This window comes from Rhinoderma darwinii, chromosome 1 (genome assembly GCF_050947455.1).
Source record: "Rhinoderma darwinii isolate aRhiDar2 chromosome 1, aRhiDar2.hap1, whole genome shotgun sequence".
NCBI lineage: Eukaryota > Metazoa > Chordata > Amphibia > Anura > Rhinodermatidae > Rhinoderma > Rhinoderma darwinii.
The window spans coordinates 444,987,990-445,010,646 of NC_134687.1; the positions used below are offsets into that span (position 1 = coordinate 444,987,990).

The window sequence follows — 22,657 nt, forward strand, 5'->3', positions numbered from 1 at the left end:
GTAATTCGGGGCAAAAACGCCCGAATTACGTCCGTAAATAGGCCGTGTGAACATACCCTTAGGAGCACACAGGACCTGTCAGAGCAGCTTTCTAATGGATTCAGCTCAGAATGGCTTTTTGCAGCTTCTATGTACTGTGACACATAGAAGCTGCAGTAGTGAAACGGTGCAATTTTTTTTAAACAAAAGTACATTACAGAAGTTATTTTTGGCACTAAATAAATGTATTTTATACAAAAAAAACAAGACCCTAAAGGTGTTCATAGCCTTAAAAGAATGATGGACTGCTGCATCAGATGACATGGCCCCTACAGTCACCTGAACTTAACCCAATAAAAATGGTTTGGGATGGGGCGTGGCTAGGCGCGCAACGAGACTGGTCGCATGAAACAGTAGCTCCGTACTGATCCCATGTTTCATTGATCCTGCTGATATCCTACCTGTTCTATAGTATCTCCGGACGGTCATAGAACATTCTGCTACCCCAGGAGAAGGTAATGGGTCCCACACGAGGCCAGTCGGCGGCGGAGAAGCTGCAGGAGTTTGCACGTGGCGAAGGCCAAGATGACGGGCGCTTGCCGATGCCACAGCGTGCATGAGGGATGGATAAGCCAGCAGCAGCAGGCAGCTCTACTTCTGTGGAGCCTGTGGAGCCTGAACTCACTCTGAAGGAGTTCTCGGACAAATTGCTACTGGCGATTTCATCTTCCAAAACCTCGCTCACAGGTAAGCTGGAGGAGGTTAAGATCGATATAGGCCTCATAAGACACGACATGCAGGCCATGAGGGAGCATATGTCTCATCCGGAGGAACGAATTTCTGGCCTGGAGGATAGGCTTGATCCTGTACCCCGAGCCCTATCTGCTTTGGAAGAAGCAGTGGAAATATGGAAGCAGAAATCTGATGACCTAGAAAATCGACTGCGCCGAAATAACATCAGAATATTGGGATTGCCTGAGAAAGTGGAAGGTCAAGATTCGATTGGCTTTATGGTTAAATGGCTGCATGAGCTGTTTCCTGATGCAGTATTTTCCACAGCTTTCGCGGTGGAGAGAGATCATAGGGTGCCGACGCTTATTGAATAGCAATGACCAGGACTTGATCCTTCATCTGGCTCGCAAAAAGCATGATATTAGATATAATGGAGCTGCAGTGTCGATATTTCCTGACTTAAGCGCGGATTTACAGAAAAGGCGCGCTACATTCATGTCGGTGAAACGGAGGCTTCGGGATCTACTAATCCCATATTCTATGGCTTACCCTGCCAGGCTGCGTATTGTGGATGGAGATCGGTCACTTTTCTTTGCGACCCCAAAAGATGCAGACGACTGGGTGAGTCGCCAGAGACCTTTGCCGTGGAATTGAGATTCTCCGCTGTGCCCTGCGCTGCTGCTATACTGCCCGCCGGAGAGATGACTGCGTGATCTCCTACGTCCTGCTTATATGTATCCTTGAACTGGTCACTCTTAATTTGTCAGATGGACGCTGCGCTGCATCATTTATATTTTGCTTCTCTCTGACATACTTTAGATAATGTTCATGGTTTTCAATGACCCTGCTCACCGTCATACATACCTTTTTTTCTTTTCTTACGTCTTGCTTAAATAGATACTAGGTACTTATTCATATGCTGACACATGGGTTCTTCCCTCGTATATGTTAAGCCACTACGGCACTGGTGAAGTGCCGTCACTGTTGATGCTAAATTGCCTTATTGAACGCTATATTCATATGTTATATGGTACGTATGTTACCTTTCTGTACCAAAGATTTGAAAAGGTTCATGGTTTTTGTCTTACACACCTATATTGGATCAGTCCGCAGTACAATTCTGTCTCTAGGGGGCTCCTCCCTTAGCATTTATGTAATATGTTCAATGGCTAATATAACGGTAATGTCATGGAATGTAAGGGGGTTGGGTACAGCTAGGAAAAGAGCAATGGTTTTTGCACAGGTCAGAAAATATTCGCCGCATATTTTGTGTATACAGGAGACCCATTTGACCACAGATAAGATGCGTGTGCTGAACAGACAGTGGGTTCAATGGTCCTGCCACTCCTGCTACTTGTCCTACTCACGTGGGGTATCCATACTAGTGCATAAGTCCCTCAGGTGGGAGGTAGATGCCGTACGGATTGATGATAATGGGAGGTATGTGTTCGTTCATGCCTTCATAAATAATGTTTCTTATGTACTACTGGGGGTGTATATCCCCCCTCCGGCTTCGGTGTCGGTACTACATCAAGCGGTTACCTTCTCGGCGGCATATCCGGGTGCTCGACTGCTTTGTATGGGGGATTTCAATATGACCATGGATAATGACATGGATAAGCTTAGACATAACCAACTGCCGGTGACTCCACATGCTTCAGACACCCACCTTCACCTACTGATGGTAGAGGTGGGATGGACAGATATTTATCGGTCTCTATTCCCCAGTACCAGAGTAGACTCATGCTCCTCCTTGGGGCACAGCTCATTGTCAAGAATAGACTACATGTTTGGTAATGCCCTGTTAATGGTAATGTCACCTCAAATTGTGTACCAACCTAGGGGTGTGTCAGATCACTCTCCTGTCCTGGCTCATTTTTAACTCCCTGATATTCCCAGGCCCAGGGGATGGAAGATTCATCCCTTTTGGCTAACAATCATAGGTACAAATGACAGGATACCCGACCAACTACAGGTATTTTTGCAGGCTCACCAGGATTTTGAGAATGCGGGTGTTCTGTGGGATACTTCTAAGGCCTATCTTAGGGGTTGCCTTAAATCATCCATATCATGTGTAAAGCGCTCTGCTTCTAAAATGGAAGATGACCTAGCCGGGAAATGCTCGGATCTGGAGGCAATTTATGTGGCAGACCCTACAGATGTCAATAGGCAGACTTGGCTAGAATCGGGGAGACAATATCTGTTACTTTTGCTTGAACGTGCACACCGTAAACAATTTTTCTTTAAACAGACTGTTTGAGCTTGGCGGTCAGTCCAGTAAACTTTTGGCATACCTAGTGTCACGGCGCGGGGTGTGGACCCACTGGGCCGTACCACGTAGCGGGCTAGCAGCTGGCCAACAAGGTACAAAACAATGTCTATAGTTCTGAACGGGTACCTGAGGCAATGTAGACAGTGGCAGGAGCACGACTTGGCTCTCACAGCAGGTGACGCCGCGGATGTAGCGGGAGACACGACTTGGCTTTCACAGCAGGTAACGCTGTGGATGCAGCGGGAAGACACGACTTGGCTTTCACAGCAGGTAACGCTGCGGATGCAGCGGGAAGACACGACTTGGCTTTCACAGCAGGTAACGATAGCACGGGATACAGGGTACAGGCAGCAGGAACGGGTAACGCTGGCAACTGGAAAACACTGGGAGACCTTTAGCAAGACAAACTAGGGTATACAATAACGCTCAGGCAAGGAACCAGTGGGCAGAGCCCCTTTTTATAGTCCAGCGGCCATTTTGGCTGATAACTGATTTTAGACAGCTGGACGCGTACTGGCCCTTTAAGGCCGTGCACGCGTGGTCACGCTCGCCCTGCGGGAAACAGCACGAGGCCCCGGAAGAGAGTGCCGGCGTCTGCCAGGAGGAGGAGGACGCCGAGCAGAGAGATGTCCATGGCTGGGATCGTCAAGGGGTGAGTTAGAACGGCGATCCCCGGCATTGGACGTAACACCTAGTACGACAGAACTCCCAATCTCCCTCTATTCTCAAAATTAAAGGGCCGGATGGTGATATTATAGTGGATAACAAGGGAATAGCGGATAGATTTGCGCAATACTATAGAGATCTGTACTCCACTACGATGCAGTATGACATGGGGGAACTCTCGGCCTACCTGGACGGAATCACATTCCCCACTTTCTCTGACCATGATAGACAGTCCCTAGAGGCAGACATTACGGAGGAGGAAGTTTCCTGTGCACTCCGGGACATGGCAAAGGGCAAGTCCCCAGGCCCTGACGGGATACCTGTGGAGGTCTATTGTAAATATTCTGAAGTGTTGACTCCAGTGCTACTATGTTTTTGTATTCCCATACTCAGGGTTGCCTACCTGAATCACTCAATGACGCCACTGTTGTGATATTACTTAAACCAGATAAAGATCCTATGGAGTGTGGGTCATATCGGCCGATATCATTGTTGAATAGTGATTATAAAGTTCTGACTAAAATATTGGCGAATAGACTGAACGCCGTAATTTTGGGCATAATTCACCCTGATCAATCAGGCTTTATGCCTGGGAAGTCGACATCAGACAATATCCGTAGAGCACAGGTCATAATGCAAATTGGAATGGCGTTGAGAGAGGACTGGGCCATGGCCTCGTTGGACGCTGCCAAGGCCTTTGAATTGATCGAATGGCCTTACTTGTTGGCAGTACTGCAGCGATTTGGGTTCGGTCCCTTGATCATCGGCTGGATATCCACGCTATATAAATCCCCTAGAGCTCAAATTTTGGTAAATGGATTCTTGTCCCCATACTTTCAATTGGCAAGGGGCACCAGACAGGGATGCCCTTTGTCGCCCCTCTTATTCGCAATAGCAATAGAACCACTGGCACTGGTTATACGTCAGCATCAGTCATACCAGGGCATACAGTTGGGAGGTAGGGAGGACAGAATCGGCTTGTATGCTGATGATATGATCCTCTTCATGTCTAAACCTAAGGATACATTGCCTGTTGCGATAGAATTGATAGATCGGTTTGGGAGGTTTTCTGGACTGCGTATCAACTGGACTAAGTCCTATTTTCTACCATTGCAGGACGTGGGCTGGGCTCCGGTAGAATGTGGGCTGAAGGTGGTACCGAGTTTTAAATATCTGGGTATAGTAATAAGTAAGGTTCGTGGTTCAGATCTGCAAAATAATATCTACCCTCTATTGGGTTACAGAAAGGACAAATTTAAAGTGTGGGGCTCACTACCCTTAGCAGTTGCGGGACGCATTAACCTGGTCAAAATGATTATACTCCCCAAGTGTCTCTATTTGTTAGAACATATAGCGGTACCAATACCACTGTCATTCTTTAAGGCCATACATGCTCTTTTACCTTCCTTCATATGGGGATCTGGTAGGTCAAAACTTAAACTAACTTCTTTACAGAGACCTAAATTATTGGGCGGCACATCACTTCCAGATTTTTACTTGTATTACTTATCTGGTCAATTGCGATATCTTACCACATGGGTCAGTATGGATGTCTTGCCTAATAGAGAACACTATCTAGCATTTTATTTGGATCTACCTAACTTATGGCCTATACTGGAGGGTATGCCTCATTCTCGAAAGAAGCTACTACTACTACATAGAGTAGCTGCACAGGCTTGGCAGGCGACCAAAAAACTTCTATCATTCACGGATATAGTGGCTGAGCAATCTTTATGGCATAACCCATCTCTGATGCACCTGACAGCCTCACTGAATCCACAATTCTGGATAGGACATGGAGTCACTTGTGTGGGGGATTTGTATGCAGAGGGTGATGTCATGTCATTTACACAAATACAGGAGGCATTTGATATTCCAAGGAATGCCTTTTACAAATTTTTACAAATCAGACATGCGCGCCGCTCCCAATTTTCTCACACTGGGAGGAACATATCGAAGTTTTTAAATCGCAGGGCCCTAGGGGTTTAATTTCCGCCATATACTCCTTTCTCATACAGGCGAAATTAGCGGCTGCTCCGCTGGCAGTCGAGGATAGGTGGAAAGGTCTTATCCCTGATATGGACACTGGGATGTGGAATGATATTTTGCAATCTCATTTATTGGTATCTCCAGCCGCTAACAATAGAATGACGCAGTTGTTCATAATACATCAAAGTTATTTAACTCCGGTTAGACTTCATAAGATGGGTAGGTGCCCTACTACTGAATGCCACAGATGTGGAGCCCTGGACTCTGATTTCTGGCACATGATATGGATGTGTCCATGGGTTCAGTCATTTTGGAAGGAGGTTATAGAGCTGCTTAATGGGATTTTACAATTTCCACTCCCACTCTTGCCTGAATTGTGTTTGTTTGGACTTACCTCTGAAGAAATATGGTCAAGTCAAGCTAGAACATTCTTGAGGGAAGTGTTGTTTATGGCCCGCAAGTCAATTGCCCTTCGATGGATGGGCCCTAAGCCCCCTACCCTGTCCCAGTGGAAGGCCTTAGTTAATTCCATGCTTGCCTATGTTAAATTGGTATACCGACATAGGGGTTGTGTGGAGAAGTTTATAAAGGTATGGGGCCTTTGGTGTGACTCACCACTTACACAATACACACCACATAGATATGTTGATTTACGTGACTCCTTGCTGTCAACACAGTGATACCCTTGTGATGATATGTTGTTTCCTGTATAATATAACATGATGTATATATTAACCATGTATCGGTACTGATGCTGATTTTCCTCTGTTTTAAGTATTTTGTAATGCAGACTGTGAATTCCGTACTGTCAATTTGATGCCCTTACCCGTCTGATACTGTCATGCTGATATGTTTTGAGATGTAAGACTTTGTTACTCTTTAATAAAACGAGTTTAAAAAAAATAAAAATGGTTTGGTATAAGTTGCACAAGAGAGCAAATGAAGGTCATCCAACAATTGCTCAGCACATATGGAATTTTCTTCCAGATGAGTTTTGATAGATTTGTTAAACATCTAGTTGGTCACTGCGTAATTCCATGTGTGATATTAAGAAGTTTCCATTCATTTAAAAAAAAAATCTAAAATCTGGAAAATAGTGAAATGCTAGAAAAGTTCTTCTATGAGCAGATGTGTCCAAACATGCAAAGTCTGTCACTCTTACAGCAGTGATGGCATACTAAGCCTGCAAATACTGTGGATGCTTGGCATGGGTACAGGAAATCAAATGTGGGGCAAAACATAAATTTATAGGATGCTTTACTCTCCTCTTCACCATGCTGCTTGTCAAGGCACGTGGTGTGGACCCTCTGGGCAGTACCGCGTAGCGGGATAGCAGCTGGCCAAACAGGTACAGTACAAAGTCTATAGTCCAGAAAGGGTACCTGAGGCAATGTAGACAGTAGCGGTGATTCAGGCTGAAGATAAGTAGCCGGACACCCGGCGGGGTGGGACACAGTAGGTGCAGCGGAAGACACAACTCGACTTCAACTCTAGACGGCACAGAGGCTCGGTTGCGCGGGATACAGGGTACAGGCAGCAGGAACGGGTAACCCTGGGAACTGGAAAACACAAGGAGACCATTTGCAAGACAAACTATAGGTACACAACAACGCTCAGGCACTGATCAAGAGGGCAGAGCCCTTTTTATAGTCCAGCAGCACTCTTGACTTGATTGCAGATTTCCGGCAATTGTGCGCGCACTGGCCCTTTAAGGCCGTGCACGCGCGGGCGGGCACGCCCCACAGGAGACAGTCTCTGGACCAGGAAGTGAGTGCCGGCGTCTCACAGGAGGGAGATGCCGCCGAAAACACACATTTCCATGGCCGCAGCCATCGGAGGGTAAGTCAGTACGACGGGCCATAGACGTCACAGTATCCCCCCCCCCTTATGCCCCCTCTTCTTGGGGCCAGAGCGGGAGAGAAACCTCTTCACGATGTTCTCCTCTGGCTCCCAAGACCTCTCTTCTGGACCAAATCCCTTCCAATCCACCAAATAAAATGTCCTTCCTCCTACTTTCTTGGTGGCCAGGATCTCCCTTACTTCAAAAGTCCCTGACGAACCGCTAGGAGCCCCTGTGGAACTAGGAGACCTGGAGTAGCGGTTCAGGACCACGGGCTTCAGCAGGGAGACATGGAAGTAGTTAGGGATCTTGACGTAGGATGCAGCCGACACAGGGTTAATTTGTAGCAGAATCTCGAAGGGTCCGAGGAACCTGGGAGCAAACCTGCAAGACGGCACCCTCAGCCGGATATTCCTGGAAGATAGCCAGACCTTCGTACCTGGAAGAAACTGGGGAGGCTATCATCTTCTAGTGTCTGCCTTTCTCTTCATGCGGTTCACTGCCAGCAGAATAGACGATCGGGTCTGTTGCCATATCTGTAGAAAGTTCCTGAAGGTAGAGTCAGCTGCAGGTACCTGGGACATAGTAGAGACAGGAAGAGGTATACGAGGATGTTGGCCGTAGACGATGAAGATTGAACTGGAGGTGGTGGACTCACTAGTATGGTTATTATAGGAGAACTCAGCCCACAGGAGCAGTTGCACCCAGTCATCATGCCGCCTGGAGACAAAGTGCCACAGATAGTTCTCCATAATCTGGTTAACCCTCTCGACTTGACCGTTGGACTGGGGATGTTAGGCCAAGGAGAAGTCCACCTTTACACCGAGGAGACCGCAGAATGCTCTCCAGAACTTCGAGGTGAACTGGACCCCTCGAGCCGAGATATTATGCAGCGGAAGATGTGTTGAATGAAGAGATCGGCCAGATGAGCAGCAGAAGGCAGACCAGTCAGGGGGACGAAATGAACCATCTTGGAAAATCGATTCACCACCACCCAGATCACACTGCATCCAGCAGAGAGAGGCAGATCAGTAACAAAGTCCATTGCAATATGTTGCAAGGGGGCATCGGGCACAGGCAATGGTTGGAGCAGAGCAGCTGGTCTGGAGTGGGCAACTTTATTTGCTGTGCATACCGTACAGGAGGAGACAAAATCCATGATGTCTTTGGGCAGCGTGGGCCACCAGAACTGACGGGAAAATAGGTCTCGGGTCTTACGGGTACCCGCGTGACCTGCCAGCTTGGAACTGTGACCCCAGCGAAGGATTCTTTCTTCCTCTGTCTGCCAGACGTACAAAAGTCCTCCCGGAGGAATGCCTCTAACTTGCAGAGGGTTTACAGAGAAGATGCAGGAAGGATCAATAATATTCTGTGGGGACTCCACAGTGTTTTCTGTCACAAAGGACCTAGACAAGGCATCAGCCCTCACATTCTTGTCAGCAGGTCGGTAGTGGAGTTCGAATCGGAACCGAGCAAAGAACAGCGACCACCTGGCTTGACGATGATTCAGCCGTTAAGCCGTCTGAAGATAGGTCAGGTTCTTGTGGTCCGTGGATAGGATGAGCTGCGCCTTCTAGTAGGTGTCTACACTCCTGCAGGACCAGCTTGATGGCCAGTAACTCCCGATCCCCAATCGAGTAGTTGCGCTCTGCGGGAGAAAACAGCTTAGAATAGTAGCCACATACCACAGTCTTGCCTTTCGAACCTCTCTGGAACAAAAGTGCACCAGCACCAACAGAAGAAGCGTCCACCGCTAACGAAAACTGTAGGTATATATCAGGGTGATGAAGAATAGAGGCTGACGTGAAGGCCTTTTTTAAGGTTTTAAATGTGGCTTCTGCTTCCGGAGTCCACACCTTGGCATTCATGCCCTTTTTGATGAGGGTAGAGATGGGAGCTGTCAATAAAGAGAAGTTGGGGATGAACAGCCGGTAGAAGTTGGCGAATCCCATTAAAAGTTGTATGGCCCTTAAGCCTTGGGGGCGTGGCCATTCCAGGACAGCCTTTACCTTCTCAGGGTCCATTTTGAGACCATGATCGGAGATGATATAGCCCAGGAAGGGTAGAGACTTTTTTTCAAACACGCACTTCTCCAGCTTGGCATAAAGATGATTCTCCCTTAATTGAAGCAAAACCTGGCGGACATGACTCTGATGCGTTACAAGATCTGGGGAAAAAATCAAAATGTCATCGAGATACACCACAACACAGACATAGAGAAGGTTACGAAAAATGTAATTGACAAACTCTTGAAACACCGCGGGAGCGTTACACAGGCCGAAGGGAATGACCAGGTATTCGTAGTGCCCATCACGTGTATTAAATGCAGTCTTCCACTCATCACCCTGACGAATCCGGATTAGATTGTAGGCCCCCCGCAGATCTAGTTTAGAAATATTTTTTTACCCCCGTGTGCGATCAAACAGTTCCGAAATCAAAGTCAATGTGTACCTGTTCTTCACCGTGACCTGGTTGAGACCCTGGTAGTCAATGGGTCGAGTCAGGGTCGAAGAGATTCATGTTTTTTCTTGACAAAGAAAAACACGGCTCCGGCCGGGGATGAGGATTTACTTATGAAGCCCCTCTCCAGGTTCTCCTTAATGTAGGCCGACATAGACTGGGTCTATGTGGTGGCAACGTCTCTGCTTTCTTCTTGTCGAAGACATCTGAGAACAGGGAGTAACAAGGAGGCAACCCTGCCAATGACTGATGCGGAGGAGACTGAGGCGGATGTATATGCCCCAGACAGCAGTTGAGACACTTGGGACCCCACTGGAGAACTTCTCCGGAGTTCCAATCCAGGACAGGAGCGTGTAGACGGAGCCAAGGCAAACCCAGCAGCATGGGGTTCACAGCCTTGGGCAGGACAAACAGGGAGATGAGCTCAGAGTGAAGGGCTCCCCTTGAAGTCTCAACGGCTTGGTCACCAACAAAACTGGGTCAGGCAGCGGCAGTCCATCTACCGAGGCAACGGTCAACAACCTTTCCAGTGGAACAGTGGGCAACTGAAGAAGATCCACAAGGTCTTGACAGATGAAATTGGAGTCCAGGTAGGCAGAGACCGGATGGGGCCTCTCACCAGCGACGATGGTCACAGGAATGAACAATTTGGAGAAAAGTTCTTTATTAACCAGTTCAGGACCGGGCTATTTTGCGCCTTCAGGACCAGACACCGTTTAGCCCTTTTTAGCACGTGTTAGTTAAATGGCTATAACTTTTTTATATGTTGGGCTAACGACGGGATTTTTGCGACGTTTGTTCCGTAGACAATGCAGGTTTCTTTTTTTATCGTTTTTTTACACACCTTTTTTGCTATTTTAGAATTTGTATTCATAAAGTTTGAAAATAATAGTAAAAAAATAAGCTTTTTTACATTTCAGCTATTTTTTTTTTGGTAATAACATAGTTTTACCCTAAAATAGACCTTTTATTTGTGATTGTCATTGTCTACCGTAAATTTTAATATATTACATGTCTATATTAGGGTAATTGGGTCAGCGCTAGGGGGTGGGTATTTTATGTGTATTTATTATTAAAAAAAATTTTGCACTTTACTTTACTATTTTTTTATTACTATGGTCTGTCCCTCAAAGGTCAAAAAAGACCTTTGGGGAACTTTATATATATTTTTTTCTTTCTTTTACACCATGTTTTTCCACTGTAACTGGAGCTGAACAGCAGCCCCAGTTACAGGGGAAATCAGCCCTCTCATAGTGACGATTGTCACTAACTGGGCTGTGCTGGGTCTAGTAAGACCCAGCAGCAGTCTGTCAGTAACGGCACCCAGCGATCATGTGACCAGTCACATGATCACCGGGAGGAATAGAGACAGCGCCGCTGCTGCTGTCTCTATTCCTATATACAGAGTTCATTGAGCGCTGTGTAAAAAGACATCGGAGAAGACAGAAGCAGCAAAAGCTGCTTCTATCCTCTCCTCAGGGTCCCCGGCAGTCACTGACAGCCAGAGACCCGACATTCAGCTGCCCGATCGCGCGGGCAGCAAGTTAAAACCCGAGCCGTAAAAAGTCTATGGCTCGAGTTTTAAGGACCCTGACCGCAGGCCGTAAAAATACAGCCAGCGGTCGGGAACCAGTTAAATACAGTATCGCCCAGGGTTGTCTCTCCAACCAATCTTAGGCGTTTGGGTTTTTTGGCCTCTGGGGACACAGACGCATGACATGGCCTGCGAGGCCGCAATATAGACAGAGTCCAGAGGTGCGCCTGCGCTGCTTCTTCTGGACTGACAGTTTAAGCTGGTCCACCTGCATAGGGACCTCGGATGGAGTAGTAGAAGAAGGCAAGAGGGGTTGCTGGAAGTTGGGCGCCAGTCTAGGAAGCGGTCTCTCTTGTAGAACTTCTTGAGATCTTTCTCTGAGCCTTATGTCCACTCGAGTGGCAAGTAGAATCAGGTTGTCCAAGGTAGATAGTAGATCCCGAGCAACAAGTTCGTCCTTGATCTCGGCTGATAGGCCATGCTAGAAGGAAGCGACCAACGCCTCGTTGGTTCAGGACAGTTCCCCTGCCAGGGTCCGGAACTGGATGGTGTATTTGCTCACGGAGGTGTCCTCCTGGCAAAATTTAAACATAGCAGTGGCTGCCGACGAGACTCGTCCAGGCTCCTCGAACACCGTATGGAATAACCGCACAAACCCCTGGAAGTCTCGGGTCCCTGTCGTTCCCAGATTGGGTTTGCCCATGCCAGGGCCTTGCCGGCAAGTAAAGAAATAATGAAGGCGATACTGGCTCCGTCCGAAGAAAATGCTCGGGCGTGCAGGGTGAAGTGGATATGGCATTGGTCCAGAAAACCCCTGCACGTACTTGTGTCTCCATGGAAACAAGGTGGCAATGGCAGCGAGAACCGAGGATCTGAACCGGAGCTGCCAGGAGGTGTAGCAGGAGGATCAATCGGAAGAGCTTGAATAGGAGCCGAGAAGGAAGCAGCTAGAACCCCTAGCTGCTGTGCCATGGAGTCTACTGCCACAAGAAGTTGATCCTGTTGTGGTCGCAGGTCCGGCAGGTCCGCCTGCATGGCTTGGGAGGATGACAGGCCCTTGAATTGGGCAGTAGGGTCCATGGCCTGAGCGTACTGTCACGGCGTGGGGTGTGGACCCACTGGGCCATACCGTGTAGCGGGATAGCAGCTGGCCAAAGAGGTACAGTACAAAGTCTATAGTCCAGAAAGGGTACCTGAGGCAATGTAGACAGTAGCGGTAATTCAGGCTGAAGATAAGGCTCCGGCAGTAGACAGACACCTGGCGGGGTGTGACACAGTAGGTGCAGCGGAAGACACAACTCGACTTCAACTCTAGACGGCACAGAGGCACGGTAGCATCTGATACAGGGTATAGGCAGCAGGAACAGGCACCCTGGGAACTGGAAAACACTAGGAGACCATTTGCAAGACAAACTATAGGTACACAACAATGCTCAGGCACTGATCAAGAGGGCAGAGCCAGAAGCACTCTGGACTTGATTGCAGATTTCCTGCAATTGTGCACGCACTGGCCCTTTAAGGCCGTGCACACGCGGGCACGCGTGCCCTGCGGGAGACAGTCTCTGGACTAGGAAGTGAGTGCCGGCATCTCAAAGGAGGGAGATGCCGCCGAGAACTCACATGTCCATGACCGCGGCCGTCAGAGGGTAAGTCAGAACGACGGGCCGCGGCCATAGACGTTACACTGCTGTAACGCAGGAATGGGAGTAGGGTTTCCCGGGAGTGAAAATATTTTTCATGAATGCCCTATGGTAATAAGGTTGGGAATCACTGGTCTATTATATCTATTAAAACCATCACTGCAAAATCGTATCTATCTATCTTTTTTCTCTCTCTCTCTCTCTCTCTCTCGCAAAGGGGCAACTCTCTCCAGCGCTCTTCAGTTTGTATAAAGAAATAAAGAAGCGCAGGCAGAATACATTTTGTGCCACCAGATTAAGACATTGTTTTAGTAATTTTTAGGGAATATATACAGAGTTTTTTTTCTGCTTAGAAAAAGCATTTTATATTTTAAGCAAAATGCTATTTTATTAATATTGTTTTATTGATCATCTGTGTTTTTTTATGATCTATTTGAGTGATAGTGCTAATAATATTTTGCAGTCATTGCAACATGCTTAAAATTATTCGTATCATATATATATATATATATATATATATATATATATATATATATATACACACATGTACAATATATATATTTATATACATACATATATATATATATATATATATATATATATATATATATATATATATATGCGTTTTTCATTAAGAAGAAATATACTTAATTTGAGGTATTTCAGAGCTAGTCAAAAGAGAATATACAATTTTCCCATTAATCATGTTATATGGATATTGGTATTGATTCCCTAAATCTTAAATCGCATTTCTCAGAAGTAGAAATAGAGTCAAAAGGTTGCCAGAATGAATGATTCATATGAATAAAAGGCGTGTTTTCGTTTTATTTTTTCTTTACCCATTGTGTGACATCTGCAGTCAATGTAATCAGTAGTTTAGCTAAGTTTATGAAGCAGATATTGACTTCTAACAGTCTGGCATTGAGGTCTACATCTGCCACTTTGATCCAATTGCTGCCTTTTCACATCCATTTATGTTTTTCCCTTAAGATAATTTGGATGAGAGCTGCGTATTCATGCCAACTTTAGTGCATTAGAAGCTTTTAGAGAGAAGAGTAAATTATAACAAACACATTGGGATGTGTAGCCATCATGGTGTCCTGTATTTTCAATAAAACACCAAACTGGTCAAGAAAATTAAGCATGTTTTTTTGGGGTTTTTTTCTTAAAATTTCAGAAATTATGAATCTTTTTGTAGAGGAAGAACCATGGACAGTATTATTCTTTGATTCAGGATTAAACCTAAAATGAATTGTAAATATAGTCATACATATTACCCTCTCACATGATCGAAAGCCAGTCTCCCCCATAGTTTAATACAAAAGTTCTCTGTTATAATTGAATCAGTCATTCTTTGCCACACAACCTGGTAACACTAGGCTCAGTTATGTTAAAGAGGCTCTGTCACCAGATTTTGCAACCCCTATCTGCTATTGCAGCATATAGGCGCTGCAATGTAGATTACAGTAACGTTTTTATTTTTAAAAAACAAGCATTTTTGGCCAAGTTATGACCATTTTTGTATTTATGCAAATGAGGCTTGCAAAAGTCCAAGTGGGAATGTTTAAAGTAAAAGTCCAACTGGGCGTGTATTATGTGCGTACATCGGGGCGTTTTTACTACTTTTACTAGCTGGGCGTTCTGACGAGAAGTATCATCCACTTCTCTTCAGAACGCCCAGCTTCTGGCAGTGCAGACACAGCGTGTTCTCGAGAGATCACGCTGTGATGTCACTCACAGGTCCTGCATCGTGTCGGACGAGCGAGGACACATCGGCACCAGAGGCTACAGTTGATTCTGCAGCAGCATCAGCGTTTGGAGGTAAGTCGATGTAGCTACTTACCTGCAAACGCTGATACTGCTGCAGAATCAACTGTAGCCTCTGGTGCCGATGTGGCCGACACGATGCAGGACCTGGGGCAGGAAGTGAGTGACGTCACAGATCTGCACTGCCAGAAGCTGGGCGTTCTGAAGAGAAGTGGATGATACTTCTCGTCAGAACGCCCAGCTAGTAAAAGTAGTAAAAACGCCCCGATGTACGCACATAATACACGCCCAGTTGGACTTTTACTTTAAACACGCCCACTTGGACTTTTGCAAGCCTCATTTGCATAACTACAAAAATGGTCATAACTTGGCCAAAAATGCTAGTTTTTTAAAAATAAAAACGTTACTGTAATCTACATTGCAGCACCGATCTGCTGCAATAGCAGATAGGGGCTGCAAAATCTGGTGACAGAGCCTCTTTAAATCTACTCACCAGCTGTTTGTCAGAAAGCAAATTTATCATTAATCTTATGGCTTAAAGAGGCTCTGTCACCAGATTATAAAATCCCTATCTCCTATTGAATGTGATCGGCGCTGCAATGTAGATAACAGTAAAGTGTTTTTTTTAAAAAAAACGATTATTTTTGCCCAAGTTATGAGCAATTTTAGATTTATGCAAATGAGCTTTTCAATAGACAACTGGGCGTGTTTACTTGTTTTACCAACTGGGCATGTTTACTCGTTTTACCAACTGGGCGTTGTGAATAGAACGTCATACACTCCTCATCGTTCCCACCCAGCTCCTTTCACTGCACAGACACACAGCGTGTTCTCGCGAGATCACACTGTGACGTCACTTCCTCCCACAGGTCCTTCACCATCGCGTCGGACGAGAGAAGACACATCGGCTCCAGGCGTCCGAGAGGGTACAGTTGAATCTGCAGCAGCATTCCCGTGTGCAGGTAAGCATAGTGAACTCCCTAGAGACGAGCATATTACCCTCTCGAATGCCTGGAGCCGATGTATCTTCTCTCATCCGACGCGATGGTGAAGGACCTGTGGGTGACGTCACGCTGTGTGTCTGTGTAGTGAAAGAAGCTGGGAGGGAACGATGAGAAGTGTATGAAGCTGATTGGTCAGCGTCATACACTTCTATTCACAACGCCCAGTTGGTAAAAAGAGTAAACACGCCCAGTTGGTAAAAACACAATACACGCCCAGTTGGTAAAAACACAATACACGCCCAGTTGGTAAAACGAGGAATCACGCCCAGTTGTCTATTGAAAAGCTCATTTGCATAAATCTAAAATTGCTCATAACTTGGGCAAAAATGATCGTTTAAAAAAAAACAAAAAACAACTTTACTGTTATCTACATTGCAGCGCCGATCACATTCAATAGGAGATAGGGATTTTATAATCTGGTGACAGAGCCTCTTTAAAGTAGTGAACAAGCTTTAACATACACAAAGACCTTCCACTACAATTGTTTTCCCCAAAAAAAAACAGCATTTGAGATTACCTCTTTATTGTTACGGCAGTGTAAAAACGTTCTCAATCTCCAGTAGGAATTCACATGAATGCAGCTTCTTAGGTAAGAGAAGGTTTATTTTGTGTACACAGAGCTCTGAATTCCTAGTCAGAACTGACATCATTATTAATCACAGCAGTTTATATAGCCAATATGACGTATGTGTGACGTGCACCAGGAGACCAAGAGAATTAGCATACAATAGTATATGTTTGCATTACATAATGTGGTATCATATACAATGGGGTCCAGATAAGGTGGTTTATCATATTCAATGATGCATGTTTACATAATGAAATAAAAAGAAGGTTATGTGAACAGATGTAATCTCTGTCTGTTAACTGACACAGCGGAATCAATAAATGGTTAACTGCTACTAACCTAAAAGTTACCATTCTCCATATTGCTACATTAGCAAAAAGTTAAATTGCTTAATTTTGTCTCTATCATGCATCTCTTTATCTACAGTTTGTTTTTGTATGAGAAATACCCCAACACAAACTCCTCATTAAAAATATATGGTTCTCTGACAATCACATTATGGAGGGAAAGGTTTGTTATTGTTGACTTAAAGGGGTTGTCTTATGTAGACAAGACCTATCCACATGTCGTAGTAGGGCATAGAGATATTGTAGAAGGTGGTCCCTGCTCATGACTCCCCTCTTTTAGCCAGAATAGGTCTTGTTCTGGTGGACCCGGTCTGTCTGTGTATTACACGGTCGACCATTCATTTGAAATGTATGGCTGGCTGCAGCATCCCCTGGCAATAATAGCTAAAGATGTGTCCGCTAGTATAGAGTTGTGTTTCTAAAGCAATAAGAAGTAAGAAAGGATCCAGCGCTGAGACCAGGAAAATCTGTTAAAATTGGAAACTTCTTCTGAGTTTTATTGACGACAAGGGGTGTTAAAAGTAGACAATCTGTGTTCGTTCAAAGTCAATATGGCTAGTTGAAGGGGAGAGGCGGGTGCCTACGCGTTTCAGATGTGGTCTGCGTCCTTAGTCATGGCTTTCAGCTTTCCTGGTCTCAGCGCTGGATCCTTTCTTACTTCTTATTGCTTTATCCATTACGTGTGCCGACACGAGGACCCGGGCGCTATAGACAGTGTGACGTCTACAATCAGGGTGAGGATTCCTCCCTTTCTTCTAAGTTGTGTTTCTACTTAGAGGGGCTTTATGGGATGCAAAAATAAAGTTTAATATGTGGTAAATATCCAGAAATAAAATTGCAATATATTTACCCTATTGATTCTGTGCCACTGCTGCACCACTGCCCCCTGTGATCCCTGTCCTCCTTGTTTGCAAACTGTACATATAACATATTGTTTACAATCACACACCAACTTATTAATACTCCTATGATGGCATATACGCAACACAGGAAAAACTATTTGTCATGTGATGCATGGCTTTAAATCTATGTAAACTGCAAGAAGTGTTCCAACACAGTACATTTGACTAAAGAAAATGAGTTCTTTCAGTCAAATACTTCTAAGCTGGAAATAAATGAAATTGCATATATAATGTAGTGGGACCATATCGAACAGTAAGTTCAGGGAGTCAAAAAAAAAAAATGAATCCCTGAAGAACAAACATCGTTCAGGCTCCAGATGTCCTTATAACATGAAATCCAATTGCTTTTAATATTTCTTAGAATACAAATTATTTGCTACCTATTGCAATTTCCAATGAGAGTTCACCATATAGAGCACTTCTGAAAATGCCTATAGGATTAGTATAGCTGTGATTTTAAGAATATGGTTATATCCCACAGACTTATGTACAACTCGTAGAGATCAGGAGCACCAGACTAAACATTATAGCATTGTGGTAACAATATTTTTGAAAACTATGCAAAAGTTAGAACCAATGTTCCCTCTAAGCCTTTGTAGGCAGTGAGCGAGGCATTTAGGGACCTGCACACTGTTCCCTCTAAACCGGGCTATCCAAAACAGCAGCAAATAGATATTGCTATATATCGCCAAATAACTAGTCATAATTATCTAAGGTAGTTAATGGGCTAATATCTGCTGGTGGTCTGTCAAAATCCCTGGTGGTCTAGGGCAGAAAAAGGAGTTAATGCCAGTTTCCCTGTTGGTCTAGGGCAGAGAGGGGGTTAATTTAATATACTTTAGCATACTTTTTGTAACATGGGAGACTAGGGGCAATGGAAGGACTGCATACAATGGTATCCCTAGAAGGCATCCATCGCAGGTATATGTCAGGAAATACTCCCGACGTATACCTCCAATAGACACTGCAAACTCTCTATTGCCCGATAGTTCAGCTTCCTGTTTCCTCTGTGCACCAATCATAGAGATTAGTGCAGGGGGGGGGAGAAGACTGTGCAACTGTAACTGTAAAGCCACACGGTTCTGTCTATGAAAGAGGAGGGCTCACGGGGAGGAGCTAGCTTCGCTGCCTCTGATGCTGACCAATCAGCAGGAGGCAGAATAAGGTTAGTTCACCCCCTGTTGGCTCACTACAGCAAAATAGCATATAGGGAGCCAACACAAAAGTGGGCCATGTCTCTGAAATGGGGGCGGTCCAGGATAAAAAAAATACAGCGCTGGAGTCAGGGAGATAGCGCTGTTCAGGTCAGTAAATCAGTTCAACATATGTGACCTAGTGACAGATTATCTTTAAATTGGAAATACAAAGTATTCTACCAATTCTGTTATGTATAGCATTGATAGTCTGTTATTTAGTGGTTTATAATATTTTTGCCTGTTGAAGGGAAAATCTACATATAAATACAAATATATTAATATGTAAATTATTTGTATTTTTGTGTTAATTATGTACCCATAATGCTGTTAGGGTGAGAGGGGGACAGCTAGTTAGGAACTACGGTTAGGGTTCAGAGAAATGCACTGAAATGTTCTGCTTTATTTTGTAAGAGAAGACAAACATTTAAAGACATACAAGCTTAAAATGTGGCCTACGCGATGGGCGGAGTCTAAACTCCCAAACAATTTGTGCCTACAAGCTTCTGAGATATTCAGATCATTATGGACATAGCTAACATAATTACTCACTCTAAATATTACAGCAGTATGAAGTTAGGAGTCATTTTGTACACAGTAAACAAAATATGCCCACCCATTGCCAACACAATATGTTAATGAACTACTGTATATATTGGATAGTGCTATTATGTCGCATTCACTGTTTTCTGTGATATTAAAATTGTGCTCCCACAAAGTATAAAAAGATTAGAATTCACTGAAGTAATTAATGAGTAAAATTTTTGATTTTTATTATTAGATAACTCTCTAAAAACAGGGGTACAGTCACCACTGTGAAAAAAGCCCCACCGTGTTTGTTTAAAATCATATTAAATTGTAAATAACAATCTCCAGTTCATTTGTAAACCCTACTCTGATTGTACTTGAAAGATATAGATTGGATCAGCGTTTAACATTGGTGTATCAGTGGATGGGAACCTGCAAAACACTGGAGCGTGCTGTTACCGCTCCTAAAACCCCCAGTGCTGGGGTTACCCAATGATACCACTGTCACCTACGCTATAATCCCTTCTCCACTGATATTTGTCAAAGTCTAGCTAAAGCGCCAGTGATGTAGAACAGTAACAGATATTCTGTTACACACATGGAAGCGTGCTCGCATGGATTTCAGCGGCACGCTTCACTACGGACTGAGAGTTAATATAATTAATGCTCCTCCCCCTGGGCAGAGGCAAGGCCTCGAAAACGACCAATCACTGTCATCCACGTCAGCCGTGACATGTGGTCATGTGACTCCCGGCACGTCAGCTGACATACCCGGAAGTCCAGCATCAAACATCGCGTCCAACGCGCAAGCGCAGAGAGAGGCCGAGTAGTGCATCTCATTAATGCCCAGAGCCCTCCCATCTAGGGGACGGAGCTAACGATACTTGCATGGAAATAAAGATTACTGTCCAACTTACAAACAGCAACCTGGCAGCCATACGTCTAATAGACATTCTGTTAACACATTAGTGTAGATGAACAGGCATAGTATTTTAGTATATGAGCGGTATTTCAAATATAATAATACATGAATAAACGAACAGATGTATCAAACATCTAAGAATAGGCTAAGATGATTTTGAACATGATGGAAGCAAAGATTACTTTTCTGCTTCTGATGGCACGCTCAGATAAAGCAGGTATAATTTGTCTGCTCATTTAAACCCACTGGCTATGTACATGCCAGTCTGTAAATCCACTGTGCCTCCTTCCTAAGAATAAGATTGTCCCAATCTCCTCCACGTTTTGGAGGTCGCACCAGTTAAATCGCCTGAAATCTCAAGCATTCTGCTCCACCATGGTATTTAGCATGTACATGCTTGGATATAGAGGTGTCTCTCATATTAGTCACATCTCCTAGATGTTCCCTAATTCGACGCCGAAATTGTCGAATCGTTTTACCCACATAGTTTAGTGGGCATGGACATGTAATGAGGTATACCAATCCTGCTGTTTTACAATTCACAAAATCTCGTATATCATATTCGATTCCGGTGGTAACACATTTGAATTTTCTCCCATTCTGGATAAAATAACAGGCTCTGCAACTACCGCATTTATATGTGCCTGGAACCTTCCTATCCAGCCATGTTCCTTCGTGTGGTATAGGATCAAAGCAGCTTTGCATTACCCTGTCCCTAATGTTTTTACCCCTACGAAACGTAACTGATGGCTGGTGAGTGATCTGATCCACCAGGTCCATATCTGCACTGAGGATACGCCAGTACCTTTTCAGTATTGTCATAATTTCTGATTGTTTGGAGTCAAAAGTGCCTATAAGTCTAGTGATATTTTCCTCTTTCCTTTTCTTTGGAACTAACAGACCTATCCTATCAGAGTCTCTCAATATAATATGAAGATAACTACCATGAAAAGTAAGAAATATACATCTTTATTATTACATAACGATACATGGTATTACAATAGTAAATACAACAAGAATAGCGGATCATATATCACGAGGAATAGCAGTCAGGTACAGATGACAACATACCATAAGGGAAACAAGAGACAACCAAACTCAGAACACGTCCCAGTACTAACATGCCATGCACACAAGTATAATATAATGCCAATAGGGTATAAAAAGTATATATATATATATATATATATATATAAATATATATATATATATATAAGGCTACATCTGTGAAAGGAATGCTGCCCGTTGCATAATATGCCTAGCAAATGCCCGCTACGTATCAACAGCGCATGTACAGTGAAGGAAATAAGTATTTGATCCCTTGCTGATTTTGTAAGTTTGCCCACTGTCAAAGTCATGAACAGTCTAGAATTTTTAGGCTAGTTTAATTTTACCAGTGAGAGATAGATTATATTAAAAAAACAACAGAAAATCACATAGTCAAAATTATATATATTTATTTGCATTGTGCACAGAGAAATAAGTATTTGATCCCCTACCAACCATTAAGAGTTCAGCCTCCTCCAGACCAGTTACACGCTCCAAATCAACTTGGTGCCTGCATTAAAGACAGCTGACTTAAATGGTCACCTGTATAAAAGACTCCTGTCCACAGACTCAATTAATCAGTCTGACTCTAACCTCTACAACATGGGCAAGACCAAAGAGCTTTCTAAGGATGTCAGGGACAAGATCATAGACCTGCACAAGGCTGGAATGGGCTACAAAACCATAAGTAAGACGCTGGGTGAGAAGGAGACAACTGTTGGTGCAATAGTAAGAAAATGGAAGACATACAAAATGACTGTCAATCGACATTGATCTGGGGCTCCATGCAAAATCTCACCTCGTGGGATATCCTTGATCCTGAGGAAGGTGAGAGCTCAGCCAAAAACTACATGGGGGGAACTTGTTAATGATCTCAAGGCAGCTGGGACCACAGTCACCAAGAAAACCATTGGTAACACATTACGCCGTAATGGATTAAAATCCTGCAGTGCCCGCAAGATCCCCCTGCTCAAGAAGGCACATGTACAGGCCAGTCTGAAGTTTGCAAATGAACATCTGGATGATTCTGAGAGTGATTGGGAGAAGGTGCTGTGGTCAGATGAGACTAAAATTGAGCTCTTTGGCATTAACTCAACTCGCCGTGTTTGGAGGAAGAGAAATGTTGCCTATGACCCAAAGAACACCGTCCCCACTGTCAAACATGGAGGTGGAAACATTATGTTTTGGGGGTGTTTCTCTGCTAAGGGCACAGGACTGCTTCACCGCATCAATGGGAGAATGGATGGAGCCATGTACCGTCAAATCC

At 44.5% G+C, this 22,657-nt stretch overlaps 1 protein-coding gene across 5 annotated transcripts in view; it reads left to right on the top strand.

Moving 5' to 3' along the window:
- RTN4R (reticulon 4 receptor) overlaps positions 1 to 22,657 on the top strand; it is a 243,255-nt gene that overhangs the window by 185,985 nt on the left and 34,613 nt on the right. For 3 of the 5 annotated variants that reach the window (XM_075831081.1, XM_075831074.1, XM_075831084.1), the window contains one exon: positions 21,244 to 21,295. The exons of the other annotated variants lie outside the window; for them this stretch is intronic. In XM_075831081.1, the coding sequence (XP_075687196.1) occupies positions 21,274 to 21,295 (22 nt within the window). In that variant the 5' untranslated portion in view covers positions 21,244 to 21,273. The remainder of the gene's footprint in view (positions 1 to 21,243; positions 21,296 to 22,657) is intronic. 5 annotated transcript variants of the gene reach the window in all.